The sequence below is a fragment of the Poecilia reticulata genome, chromosome 23, assembly GCF_904066995.2.
Source record: "Poecilia reticulata chromosome 23, P_reticulata-male-v2, whole genome shotgun sequence".
In the NCBI taxonomy this organism is placed as follows: domain Eukaryota; kingdom Metazoa; phylum Chordata; class Actinopteri; order Cyprinodontiformes; family Poeciliidae; genus Poecilia; species Poecilia reticulata.
This window is the reverse complement of record NC_088852.1, coordinates 5,677,801-5,692,548: the sequence shown is the minus strand read 5'-3', so window position 1 is coordinate 5,692,548 and position 14,748 is coordinate 5,677,801. Positions and strand designations below refer to the sequence as shown.

Genomic DNA, 14,748 nt, shown 5'->3' with positions numbered 1-14,748 from the left:
ATATTTGACAAATTCTTCAATTTTTTTAATATTTAGGCCTATGGACCTTACCACAGGGGCCGCATTTCATTGGCTAATGCCCATTTTGTCACAGCGCAGCTACCACGTGCGTGACGTCTCACAAACACAAGCTACAGTAGTAAACACATGCTAATGTACATTGTGGACTAGCAGACCGGCAGAAAGTTTTTGCGTCAGGACTCGAAAAAGAATGGTTCTCCACCGTCAGTGGGGTATCTGTACAGGCGATGTCAGTTATCCTGATCGTATTTGTGGAACTAAAATTCACAGATTTCCTAAATCTGAAACGGAAAGCCTTGCTTGGATCAAAGCTTGTGCACGACCACATTTGCAGCTCAACCGTCGTAGGATCAATAAGAACAAAGGAGTGGCTGCTGGTGTAAGTATTATTGCTTTGCTTTCTTTGTGTTTAGTGAATAAAAAAAATAAAGTCAATAATAAACACATCCATTATGAAAACCTTTTAGCCAAGTACAGCATAATGGCAGTACCGATACAACTTCTACATCTTGAAGCCTGTCTGTTACACAGTCTTACGTTAGCTCAACAGATCAATATGCAATGTGTACCGTATCTGACATACATTAAAGATGTTATTTTACCTGAAAAGGCTTTTTACTAAACTGTAATTGTGTTAGCCTCCGAGTACCGTGTATCAGGCCTAGGCACATACGAACATTTGCCAACAGAAATCACCCTCTAAACCATGAATGCCCGACTTACCCAGCCTTGCGAGAACAATAGGCGTCAGTGATCTTGTCCACAGCTATATTTATGCTGAGGGTCTGAGGATTTACCATGTTCCTCATCGACCAGTAGCATTTAGCTGTGACGCGCACAATCTTGGAGGCATTGTGTGGCTCAAACACCTTGATGTCGTCCAAAAAAGATGACATTAACTTGTTGGCTCCCCTGTCCATTGTCGTGGCTGACATCTTTTGAAAATCCGGCAGAAATGCTACACTAATCGACTCAGAAATACTCTGCAAAGAGTCAGTCGAAATTAAATTACACATAGAAACTAAGCACCGCAGGCTTTGTTTGTGAGACATGCAGTCACGTGAGACTTTCGAGGCAGTTTCTGTAAGGTCCATTGTGACTATGTTGAATAAACATTTTATTGAACACTTGATAATTTGTAGCAAAGGATGCATCTGCAGGTAAAAAATACTGCTAGCATCAACATATGGTTAACCGGTTAATAATTACATAGCAAAAGCAGGTTAATAGTTTTTCTGGGGGTTTTTTTTAACCAAATTTGATCCAGGTGTAGCTAAAACCGTCACATATTTCTAGGTGAAACATTTACATACAAAGCTTTTTTCATTTTATTTTATCTTAAACTCTACATACATATTTTGAAAGTTTTGGATTAGTTACTGCTCTGAGTATGTTCAAATTGCCTTTCTGAGTGTAAACTCCAGTTAACGATTAATTGATTACTAAATTAGTTGACGGTTATTTCAATGACCGATGAATCTGATAAATCATTTCAGCCTTATATTTTTGTCATTTTGTTAAATTATAGTAAAACGTATACAAATGGATCTCAATTAGTTTTTAAAAGTTTTTAAGTTTAGAATAAGTTAAAAACGTAAATCAGTCGTCCGTAGTTTTTACCTCTTTGCAAGGGGTTTCATAACATGTTAATCACAAATCCTACATTTTATTGTAGCGGGGCTATTATATCTATTTTTTCTGGCGCGGACGCGCAGACATCTTGATTGCGGCGGTTGAATATACCGCTAGCTAGCTGCTAAGTTAACTTTTTTTTTTTACGTCGATCATAAGTAGAAATTTATCGCCAGTTGGCTCACTTCTCTTCCCAGCTGTAAGGCTCATTATGTGCAAAGAGAGACATAACAGTATTAAAAAAATAATAATTAAAAATACACAAAGCCGCTGACAAGAAACCCCAAAATGTCAGTTTTTGCTAGCATAAGCCCTGTATTTGTATTTTCGATCTAAAATTTTATTCAAGGTGGCATTAGGAAGGCCTACATTTTTCTTAAATTTGACTTGCTCTAACCTGTTTGTAAGCTTCTTTTAAGTAATAATCAAATATTGACTTTGTTTAAAGTGGTCAGATACCGTATTTTAAAAAAAGACAAAAACTCCCGTCTTTGTAGAAAAATGAAAAAATAATCTCATTTATTGAGGTAATTTTTTCTAGAAATAAAAATTGAGGTAACAATTTGCATAGCATAACTTCCATAAAATTTACACACACACACAAACACACCGTGAAGTAGTAACCAAAACGCCAAAAACCAACCATTCCACAGTGAAAGGAAAACAAAGTGTGCTGTGATTCTTCTCTAATGAACAGATTCATACAGTAAAGTCTTTATAAAAACAGATGCTGGTGTCGAACAAAGGATCGTATAAAAATTTAACATTTGATGGTCGAGTTTGTATAAAAATACATTCATAGACTAAATGCTGGTTTGTATGGATCGCAGTGCTGCTGAATTAATAAGAACTATAAAAATACTTTGCGACAAAAGGGCACTTTTTCTATTATTGTCAGGTTGGGGATGTTTCTCTTAAAGCAGTTACATTCTGGAGCAGAAAGGTGGCAGCAAAATGCTCAAGGAAAGTTTCCACCATGTTGAATATTTATTCAAACCCAAACTTCCTGTCCTGTATGTTTACATATTTTTTTGAAACAACCGTCATTTGTGTACAAAAAGAAGTTAAAAACTGTAGAAACTAGTGCATTTCTGGCAGGAAAATGACCCAAATGCCGTCTTGAGTGACTGACATGTTAACCTACATCCACTTCAACAATCTAAAGTGACTGAGAAACATTTCAGCTGATGAACAGACAAACATTTACAATCAACAAGCGGGCAGATGAGAACTCTCCCTACCGGCTGCTACAGAGACAAACCTTGGCTGATACTCTCTTCTTAATAAAATACAAATTTACATAAATCACATCAGCATTTTCTTTTAAAATACCTACATATATAAACACCATTTACAACAAGTTCACAAAGCAGAACCGGGTTTTTACAAAAGGAGTCCTTCCTCTTATTTTTCCTAACGTAGAAAAATAGACACACAAAAAAAAAAGTCCCATGATCCCAGGTTTTAGAAGAAATACTGGAAAAGGAGCGACAGGTTGGGCCGGGATACAGTGGAGATCAAAGTTCAGGAGAGAGGTCCTGATTCTATAGTGGCCGGTCTTTGTCCTGAGTTACTCGCTGTGTGTAGAAGAGGATGTAGGCCTGAGCCCGACAAACCTCGTCCACTGAGCACACATTCAGCTTAGAGTCATTACAGTGAACCCAGAAGCCTGGAAAAGAGAAGATTAAAACACAAATGAACTTTTTCAATCAAAACAACGCAATTACTTTACTTTTAATGCAATAAAACAGTTTAAACAGTTATTTCTTGATCAGTCAAGTTCAGGATAAAGAGAGACATTTAATCAAGTGGGTTAAATAAAATCCAAAAACGAGGAAAAACCATCTAAAGTTTGATAAAAATGTACATGTTAAAATAAGCTTGCTGTTTTATTTACACTTCCCTTCTTACATTAAAACCCTGACAGGGTTTTATCATGAACTTTTTGTGTTGTCAGATGTTTTTGATTGGAGGTCTGCATTCTTAGGTGGGTTGAAGTTTTTAGTGATTTAAAACTAAATAAAAAATTTAAACGTCATGTTCTTTTAAATTCATTTTATTCAGGCACTTGGCAGACCTATAGGAATAGAGAACACCAAGTACCGTAGGTTAATCATTGATCGTTAATCTATCTGTTCAGAGACTGAGTCACGGAGCTGGAGTACAGCATGAAATAACATTTTTGATTGAACTCAATAGTGAGGAGATACTTTATTGCTAGCATAATAAAAGAAAAGGGGTTTTATTTGCAGAAAAAAGGGGATGATTCACTTTATTTGGGAAATGTGTCACAACAAAGCTATATATTACACTATATTATATATTTTACAACATTGCAGTGGCACAGAATGGTTAGATATGTTCTCATGTCTGCCACTCCCTGGAATGTTTTATGGCTAAGACCAGTTTTATTAGCCATTGAGATGCACTCAAATGTTCCTCCAATTTGATACCCCTATTCATCACTGATTATTAGCTTGGAATATTTGCCTCCTCCTGTGAGCTCTTCAGGCCTGTTCCATTCCGCTTTTTACATCTACAGTATTAGCATCTTCTCAATCCTAACATTACAACACGTCCATTGATTCCTGTCATGAAGCTACGGAGCCCTCCAGGAGACATGGGGATTTTTTGTTCTTTTGTGTTCCCTCGCAAAAGGTTTTGCATTCCCTCGCGAGGGAACTGAGCAATAATCTATTGATCAGTTCATGCGGCATAATTGAATACTGTAAGCCTTTCTTACGGTGGCCGCCGTAATTTCTGCTTTAATACAAGCTTATTTACGGTTTTCCCATGGACAATTGAGTTATTATCGCGGGGTAATAAGTCATCTGATTGTGTCCATTGTGTTCGTCTGAATGGTTTAAAGGGCTGCTTTCAGTGCCGTTCCATCTGAGCCTTAACAGACATAAACATGCAGTAAATAAATCGATTTTCAATCAGTTTTTTGCACCAAAGAGTTAATAATAATAAACACGTTTTCGCTGAGGCTCTATAAGAGCCATATGAATTAAATAATTATTGATATGACAGAAGCAGCGGCTTTGACACCTGGTGGTGGGTGTGTCGATGTGGGCGTGACTGTCATCAAGTATGAATGGGAAGGTTACTGGCGTGCTGCTGGCTCTGTGTGTATGAGGAAGCGGGTGAGCGGAGTGGTAAGTCCTCGCAAAGTTTGGAGCATGATAATCAAAATTAAATAAATCGATAATTGTGACAGAACAAAGAGGTTAGGAGTTGATTGATACACGGACAGATGAGATTCCCTGAGTTAACCCAGTGCGGCCGTCTACCACCATTAATTTGCTGTGTTTTGTAGTGATAAAACACAGCAATAATGTTATAATGTTTAAAATTATTAAAGCTTTGGTGCAAAAAACTGATTGAAAATCGATTCATTGACTGCATGTTTATGTCTGTTAAGGCTCAGATGGAATGGCACTAAAAGCAGCCCTTTAAATCATTCAGACACGAACACAACAGAGACACAATCAGATGACTTATTACCCCACGGTAATAACTCAATAGTCCATGGAAAAACCTTATAAGCTTGTATTAAAGCAGAAAGTACGGCGGCCACCGTAAAAATGGCTTACAGTATTCAATTATGAACTGATCAGTAGATTATTGCGAGCGAACGCAAAACCTTTTGCGAAGGGACGCAAAAGTTTTGCGAGGGAACGCAAAAGTATTGCGAGGTAACGCAAAAGAAAAAAAATTTCCTCATGTCCTCTGGAGGGCTCCGTATGAAGCATCACTGGGAAATAGATAAAATATAAATAGAAAGCTGGTCTGTGTCAACACTGATCCACATCAGATGTAACAGATGTTCTTCCAGTCGTGATCCATTTCCTATGTAAATATGTTTGAATGCAGAAAAAACGGATAAGAGTTCTACTTTTTGGCTCAGAGAATTCAAATTACAATTAATTGTCAATAAATAGTTACTTTGATTAGCATTAGTTCTAGTCACGTCCGTTAGACATGGTTTTAGTGTTGTAGTTTGGCCGCCATCCAGCAGAGGGCGCCGCTGGTCATCCTTAAGCGGAGGCGTTGCTGCAGAAACAAAGATGGCGGCCATACCAGAGCGTTAATAAGAGAAAAAGCTTAAATAGCGTCAGGTGCAGCATGTAAAATGCACTTTATGCGGTTCTGTTTAGAAATATGAACAGTCCGGAAGTTATTTTGAAATATAAATTCTCGACAAGTTCCTTAAATTTCACCTTAATAGCGCTCATTTAGCCGAGCAACATGACGGAGCAGCAACAGAAAATAAGGATTTGCTACGAAGGTGAGGACGTGACGACAGAAAAGCGAAGGAGATAACGCCGAAAAATTAAGAAAAAAAATATGATTTTGAGGGTTGTCGTGAGTTAATATACTTAACGGAGCGGGGTTTTGGTATTCGTTCGAGTAATTACAAACTGTACTTCTGTTCGTATTTAACTTTTCAGCTTTTATTTTTTAATAGGCAGTAACACCTGCTTCGTTTTAACAACATGTCTAAGTTTGATCATTTAAGAAAATTCAATGAGTATTTAAATTGATGAAACAAAAAAATGTTAAATAATGTCAGCATATTATGAAAAAATTAGGCCTTCGTGTTACTGCTACGGGAACAAATTCTGGTTTTTAGTAATATGACCGCCAATCAATCGTTAATCGAGCTACAAGAGTAACTAACTTTAGATTAACTCATTAATCAATATCTATGGCTGACTAAAAAAATTGAAGCACTACTTCACCATATTTTTACTCAAATAAAAGTAAAAAGTAGCCATCCATAAAATTACCTGAGTAAGAGTAAAAAAGGTATTTTGTAAAAAGGCTAGTCATGTTATTTTACAATGTCACCAGATGGACCAAAAATATAAAATTATGCACAAATTCTGAAATATTTAAACCTAAAATAAAAACATTAATACAAATAGCATAATTACAAAAAAATAAAAAAAGCAGAAGAAGCACTTATTGGTTTGTTTTTTCAATATAAAACTTATGTAACTCGTGCCTATAGTAGGTTATGTTCAAACAGGATAGAGTACTTCCAGTAGTAATGCATAATGTTTACCGTACATTCATTTGATCATCAAATGGCACAAGAGGCTCAACGGCAGATAAAAAATAACATCAGAAAAACAAAACAAGAAGTCTCGCTTTAACATAAACTAGGTTTCCATCTGATGCGTTTTTGGTCAAAGTTCTGGATTAACTCAAAACATATTCTTAAATATAAACGTACTGAATTACACATTTATTTTATAACTCTGCACCAGTACAGCTCACTTAAATATGCCAATGGCTTCAAAAGTTTGGTCAAACAACCATTTTAATTTGCTCATTCAGTACAATTAGGAGTATGACAGCCAATGGAAAGTAAATAATCAACAAACTGAAAAAAGCAATAAGTTGACTACCTTGGTCAAACATGTCAAAATAAACAAACTTCTTTCAAATGATGCAGAAGGAGAAATTAGAAATTCTAGCATGAAGTTGCTCAGAGAAAGCATAGAATTAGACTAAATAGACGTGCCCTTATCGATAACAGATATAGGTTTATTTTTTATCATGACCGATAGACATTGATATCAGATCGGTGCATTTCCTAACCAAACTGCATTTCTTTTTTTTTTTTCCATTCAAATAATTTCAGCTTTTTCCCCCTCACCTCCTTCTGTGTTGTAGCAGTAGGCAGTGTAGTGGCCTGATCCAAATCCCTTCCCATGATGCATCACAACAGCAGAGAGCTCGTAGAGGAAGTGCTTGGGGCGCGGCGACCCCGCGGCGCTCGGGCTGCTGGGATTGGAGCAGTAGGGCTCCATGTTGAGGAGCTGGTCGAAGCTGACGTGAACTCCGATCTTCTCCCGGTGGTTCCGCCCGGACCACCTGACCGTCAGACACAGTGAGTCGACCAGCTGAAACCTGCTGCTGTTTTACCAAAGCTGTGTGGCTAATTAGCATGCTAACGTGAAGCGTGATCTCACCTGAAACGTTTGAGGTGGAGCCTGAGGACCTGAGGCAGTTTATAGACCATCAGCTGTTTCTTTGCTTCGGTCAAGATGACGGTTTTGGAGCATGTGCGTCGTCGCGCTGCTGCAGGAGGAAGGTAAAGTATAAACTTCTATCTCACTGAATGTTTGTTTTTAATAGAAATCATTTAGCTTCAAAACAGGTTAGGATAGGTCTATACAAAACATCGTTCTTAGACAATGAAATTTTAGTCCAGTCAGTTCTGCCTTTTTTGAGCTCCTTTCAGAATGAGATGTTTCAGGGCCTCTGTCACTTTAAATCCTGATGAGCTGCTGCTGGCCACGCCCCCAAACTCAATGTTTACACTCACACGTGAAAATGGCTGCAAACAGATATGCAATTATTGAAATGGTTGAAAATATTAATCGGATTAATAGATTATTAAAATATTAGTTGACTGCTCCGGTAATCAATTAATTAACTGGAGCAGCATGTAGTTTGTGAGCATTGGGCAGCTAGTCTTTTACAGCAGCCATTGTAGATTACATACACCGGTAAAATCAGCTGACCAAACATGCTGGAGCAGACTGGGGTTGCTAGGTAACAGGATTTATGAAATGACATTCTGAAGACTTTTAAATAGGGCTAATTTTCCAGACATCAAAAACATGAACTTATTGCCAAAAAAAACAGCGGAGTTTTTTTTTAAGCACTTGGATTGTTTTCAGAAGCAGTAGAGACCCAAATGGAAGTAAAAAAAAAAGAAGTGCAAAATAGGAATTTTGCACAATAGGTCCCCGTTAAATAAAATAAAATATCAGGTGTAAATGTTTAAAACCGAGGCGGCTCAGAGTGTTGCACTCACTCACCGTTACACTGGTCGCAGGCGTAGATGTTTCCCTCCAGCGCTTCCGTTTCTGTAAACTTGGCCAGCATCTCGGTCAGGTGGCACGGAGCCTGCGCGGCCGACTCCCTGCTGTTGCTATGGTAACGCTCAGGGAACTCCAGAGACAAATCCCAGAAAGGCTCCACAGTGTTGGAGCGATGGCTGCAGGCCAGGCACGTCACCTGCACAGACGAGTCGGGATGAGTGGAGCTTCCCTCTTTGTCATGCAGTCTGAGTCGGGGTTATGGTGAGCAGTCAGAGTAGAGAGTAGCTGAAGACACTCGGCCTTCTGTCCAGCTAGAGCAGGTGTCTCAGTGTGTGCACAGACCACAAAGGAAGCATTACTCCTTTCACATACACATCCTTTTTTGTAACCAGGTTGCTGTGTACTGCAGACTGCTGCCCAGGTCCCTCTTGAAAATGAGATCTGGATCTCAATGGGGTTTACCTGGTTAAATAAAGGAAATAAAATCCTCTACAGAGCCCTGAAAAGTATTTATTAGGGATGCTCTGATCAGGTCTTTTACTGATCCACCCATGAGGGCCAATCACATGGATTGGCTGTTAATTTTTCGCTTTAGGCATAAATGCTACTATGTGATCTGGCAAAATAGAAAAATGATCTGGCAATAAATTCACCTAATTTAGACTAAAAACGTGCAAAGTACTTGCAGGCACAACACAGCAGCTATTCAGTCAAAAGGACAACTGAAAAACCTGAAATCAGTTAAACAATATTTAATAGTAAGGCTCTCAGTGCCATAAATTATACGAGTCAAATAAATCTCAACACTGCATATATCAAATAATGTCAAGAAAGAAAGAAAACATTCATTCCAAGTCAAATGCAGGTTACAGCAACATAAACAATCCTGAGTTACTGAACCAAAACTTCCTGAGATGATGGCCAGCTGATTAATGCTGGTTCTGATTGGCCAGCTGATTAATGCTGGTTCTGATTGGCCAGCTGATTAATGCTGGTTCTGATTGGCCAACTGATTAATGCTGGTTCTGATTGGCCAGCTGATTAATGCTGGTTCTGATTGGCCAGCTGATTAATGCTGGTTCTGATTGGCCAACTGATTAATGCTGGTTCTGATTGGCCAACTGATTAATGCTGGTTCTGATTGGCCAACTGATTAATGCTGGTTCTGATTGGCCAGCTGATTAATGCTGGTTCTGATTGGATGTTTCTGACTGAGCTGAGTAATTCTGCAGAACCGGGAGGAGGCAGAGGAGAATGATTTTTTTTTTTTATTTTAAGAGATTATCTGTCTTAGTGAAAGTTGTAATCATGTAAAATAATTATTTTGTTTAAGTTACAGCTGCAGCTTTAAGCAGATGTTCGGTGTGAGAGTTCACTGTCTGGTGGATGTTGAGCGGTGCTACGTCTGTGAAATATTACTGCCAGTAGCGCGTAGCGGCAGTTCAAAGTGAGGGCAGAACCAGCGTCTTACACCCCGGCTTGTTGACTTAAATAATTTTTCGGGTTGTTTAGCTTTCTGACCGTGATGCTAATCCGGGTGAGTGTTGACAATTGCTTTACCTGCTGTCTAATGACTTTGTTTTTCCTGCATTGAGCCTCAATGTAGCCAAACTCTGTCAAGTGCTTGTTTTTTAAATTGTGTATTGGATTCATTGTGTTGATGCATTTTGACGTGCTTCACCGTGAGGTGTTTTTCCGCAACTCTTAACTCGAAAAAATCCGATCTGTGTTACTCAGATGATCATAAAACGATCAGACGGACGTCGCTTTACGGCAAAAAAACCCCAATTGATTTGGGTCACTTCAGGCTGCAGTGTGAACGTAGCCTTAGTCACTAAATGCATCTGTGTAGCTTAGAGCAAAAGCTGGATGACAGGGCTAAAGGTGTGTGTGTGTGTGTGTGTGTGTGTGTGTGTGTGTGTGTGCGCGCGTGTGTGTCGTACCTGGCTGAGAAGCTGGCCGTGGAAGATGGTATTGACGACGCTCAGAACCTGCTTGATGAGGCGTTTCTGTGGGACTCCGGCCGTGTTGGTGTGCTTCCCGGTGCTCTCCAGCTCCTGCTGCACCTTGTCCAGCAGTTCGCACAGGAACTCTTGCGCGTCCTGCTGGGCGTAGCCCCTGAACGCGGGGATCAGCTGCCACACAGAGTGCAGCATGGCAAAAGGCGAGACCAGCGCCCACTTGCCGGACCACATGACCTGGAACAGGGTGTGCAACTCGTGGCAGAGGGAGATGTGCTTGGAGCTGGGCTCTTTGGGTTGGATCAGCTCCATGCTGCGACCACGCGACGCCCCGCCGCTCAGCCCCGACGTTGATTGGAGCCCCTTTCTCTGAGAGAGGGGAAACTGGGTCGTGGTTTTCACCGTCAACTGGCCGTGGACGGCAGACGCCAACAGCTCCAGCGCCTGGGTCAGGTCCAAGCGCAGAAAGCACTCCCTGAAAACGTGCAGATGGCTTAAAACCTGCAGGATGGAATTCATGTAGCAGGTGTTCCCCAGATTCCTCAGACCCGTCACGCCGGGAGTGACGGTGGGACGCCGTTTGAAAGGCGAGCCTTCCTGCTTGCTGCTCTGCCGGCGGCGGACCGGCGTCTGGGCGCCACGGGACGAGGATGGCATAGTTCTGGGCTTAGATTTGGGGTTAGAGGAACGTCTCTGGGATTTGGGGCAAGGCGGGGACTTTTTCGTCCGACCGGCTTTCTTAGGCGCCGCAGCGGAAGGACTTCGAGTCCGTGACCTGCGAGATCGAGACGAGGCCGTTTGACTTTTTCTCTTCTTGCGACTTTTCTGAACCGTCGGCGCGATGGTCGCATCCACGACTCTCTGGCTCTTCCGACGCAGACGTCGGCTCTTTCTGATCGGAGTGTTCTCCAGTACCTCCTGCAGCTGCCGCTTTAGAACACGCCGCCTCTCCCTGGCCTCCCGTTTCTGCTCTTCCTCTTCCTCCCTCCTCCTCTCCTCTTCCTCTCTCCTCTTCCCACAATCGGTTAAACTAAACCAGAGGCGGAAGATGCGTCCGATGAGGGCCCGGCGGCGATGCCAGAGGGCGGTAAACATTCGGTCCTCGTCTCTCAGCTGCAGCTCGCTGGCGCCGCATGGTATGAGGGCGTCCGATCCGAAGCTAGCCGAGCGCAGGGTTCGCCCACTGCGCGTTGTGACCTCATAGCGCTGGCTCTGGATGGCGCTGAGGGTGCTGCGGAGTAGCTTCAGATCCCCAGTGGCGTTGTCGTTCAGCACATAGTCGTCACACAAGTAGCAAAACACATACAGCTCGTTAACCTCCATTGCCAGCGGGTGGCGCTGCTGCTGGAAGTGCTGGAGAGCATGCTCCTCGATGTAGCGGCCGCATGCCACATGCGCGCAGCCCAGGCAGGCCCAAATAGACTCGGTGGTGTTGCAGTCCACGCAGTGCCACTTCTGGGGGTTGAGGATGGAGTGGTCTGGGGCCAGGCGCAGCCGCCCTACGTGTTTACACCTGTCCATCACACAGGCCTGCCGGCCGGCCGGGCACACCACCTGCGACAGTCAACGCCTGACTGTGGGTTCGTGTGCGAGGCAGAGAGCGCGTGTGTCGCTTTCAAATTAGCCTCATATTACCATGGTGACCACAGTGAGCGGAGAAATGGGAACATCCCAGGACATGGTTGTGGTTTCTGGAAGAGAAAAAAGCTGCATCTAATCTGTGCTGAAGGTTTTATCAACCCAAAATAAAATAAAACACAGTAAACACAACTGACAGGGGGCAAACAAACTCTAACATTACATTTTAAAAATTAACCAACTTTTCAGTAAATAAGAGTTTACTTTGTGCTTTCAAACAGTTTAGAAAAGCAACATTCTACTATAGAGCCGTTTAACCAACCATAGAGCTGAAATGATTCATCTGAATAACGGATTATTGAAGTAACTGTCAGCTAATTTTGTAATCCATTAATCATTTTATGTGTTTACAGACTCAAACTGTCAATTACTGAAAGAACAAAACATTCAGAGCAGTAATTGAATTAAAACTGTACAAAAAATATAAACATTTTCTACTTAAGATATATATATATAAAAAAAACCTTTTGTCTTCAAATGGGTTGTACCTAAAACTTATTAAGTTGGAGTTTTAGATTTGGCTGGTTCAGATTCTGTGAAATAAAATCTATTATTAAGCACCTTTTGCTATTCAATTATTTATCAGTTAATAATTTAGCCTTCCTTGTAAAAAGTGGGGGGGGGAAGCATATTAGCTCTACTTTTAGCCAGCTGACCAGCAGTGTGCAGCAACAGTTACACAGTCTGTGCTTCATTAGCTCAATGAAGATAAAGCGCAAAAATATTCAGAATCTTTAACGACTTGTGTTTTTAAGTGATCCTTTAAATTAAAAAATTAACATTCTATGATGAAAGATTCTCGATTGATGGAAAATAATCTTGTATATTTTGGAATTTAAAATCCGACCCAGACCTAAAATAGCCAGTTAAACTTGGATGTGAAACATCAACCTAAACCTTTTCTATAAATAGTAACAGAAACACAAACTCACTGAGCCCAGAGACACAAACGGCATTAGAGCGGCATGAAGTAGCACTTCCTGTTCTGAGCTTATATCGGTGTTTTAGTTGTAGATATGCTTAATAAACATGTGGTGTTAGTTTCAAACCACTTTTAAGTGTAATTAAACAATCATTCTGGAAATATACTTGAATAAATCTCTTCTTTTTCAAAACTACAACCTATAAAAATACTCAGTCAGAACGCTGGGCATAAAAAAAATCTGAAATTGGCATCAGTAAAAACCTGACATTTCTGGTTATAATGAGGATGTTGAAATTTCCACACCGAGGAAATCATCACATGTTCTCATCTGTCCTCTGCACTGTTAATCTCCTGCATAAATCCCTCAAGGAAAAGCGATTTCTTCATTTATGGACAGTGTGTGACTCACTCAGTTGTTGTTCTGACTAGATCAGGAAGAAATCTTGCACACGTCAACACTCTACAACAGCATTGGATTAACTAAATTAAACTGGGCTCTTTCTGACTTATTAAAACTACAGAACTCTTCAACTTTATGAGACTATCACTTTTCGATCTACAGTAACAAACGTGCTGTTTGGTCTGAATAAGTCTATTACATGTTTATTAACTCATAATATTCTGGTGTTAATCCTTCCTCAGGGAAAATCTTTTATTTTGACAAACAGCTCTTTAAACGTTTGCAAACTTTCCGTACTAAAAAGTTTATATGCAAATCACAGATCATAAAAGCTAAAACGACTCTTGTACATGGACTCGAGTCGATAATTGCGCTTGTTTACCTTTTTATAGTGCAGGAGTGGGCGTGTTTATTCATTTATTCGTTAAACATCAAGGACTATGCAGTAATGTAATATATTTGATTTTCTTAAGATGTATACACTTATAGCTGCAACAGAACATTCACTTAATATATTAAAATAACGGTGGTATAATTTAGCATTAAGAGTCGTGATTGTTCAGAGAGCCAGCCAGGATTTATCAGCGAGTTAGCGCGCTTTACCAGGGTTGTCCTTGTGGTTGCCTGGTCTGAACGTGAAGCTTCACTGTTGCATGAATGCATAATAAATACGACCCAACTGAAGACAACCATTAAACCGTAAAAGAAACAACAATTAATTTCACATCAGCATGAGAATGTCTTCTGTTTTATTATGCTAATATTTTAAAAAGTGGTACATTCCCAGTTGCTAACTTGAGCCAGCCAGCTAGCTACGGCTAACCCGAGATCTCTGGGATTTATAAGACAAAATATAAACCTAGAGACTCATCAAACACGAGAAACAACACCGTCGATCAATTTAAACTTAAATTGGAGTTTATCCACAGCTTCCGGTGCATATTATTCCTGTTCTCAGATTTGTGATTAAGAGATTAGTGAGCTGCTAATTTTAGCCTAGCATGCTAACTAGCCTTAGCAAGCCGGGTTGATATCCCAACTAATTCACGCGTTATCCGAACCGCTGTTCACGGTGTCCGTCGGGACTTTCCACCAACTCCCAGATTATGATCAAACACAGTTCTCATGGACAAGACAAGTCATTATTTTAAAAGGACGCATCTTACCGAGGCTCCTCTTCACGGTTTACTCCTCTGTTTCTAAAATGTTCGCCATCTTGTCAATCCCTGTCGCGTGGTGTTAGTTCGAGCGCGTCCACGAGACGTGACGTTTTTGTTGTTGTTTATATTGTTGCGGGTAGTTTATTACTATTTAGTTATCATTTACAAC

The 14,748-nt window shown here is 40.6% G+C and overlaps 1 protein-coding gene and 1 long non-coding RNA gene across 2 annotated transcripts in view; one reads left to right on the top strand and one right to left on the bottom strand.

Moving 5' to 3' along the window:
- Positions 1-2,143: 2,143 nt before the first annotated feature.
- usp44 (ubiquitin specific peptidase 44) lies at positions 2,144-14,669 on the bottom strand. The gene is made up of 6 exons (XM_008400476.3): positions 14,586-14,669; positions 10,439-12,147; positions 8,493-8,691; positions 7,638-7,746; positions 7,322-7,539; positions 2,144-3,322 (listed from the first exon to the last, which is right to left on the bottom strand). Exons 2-6 carry the CDS (start codon positions 11,975-11,977, stop codon positions 3,198-3,200), a joined length of 2,190 nt encoding a protein of 729 aa, XP_008398698.1. The 5' UTR covers positions 11,978-12,147; positions 14,586-14,669; the 3' UTR covers positions 2,144-3,197.
- The window catches only part of LOC103459150 (uncharacterized), a 48,343-nt gene continuing 39,402 nt past the window's right edge, over positions 5,808-14,748 (top strand). Inside the window, exons 1-3 of the long non-coding RNA XR_532686.3 lie at positions 5,808-5,944; positions 7,339-7,555; positions 7,652-7,759. This is a non-coding gene — a long non-coding RNA (uncharacterized LOC103459150). The remainder of the gene's footprint in view (positions 5,945-7,338; positions 7,556-7,651; positions 7,760-14,748) is intronic.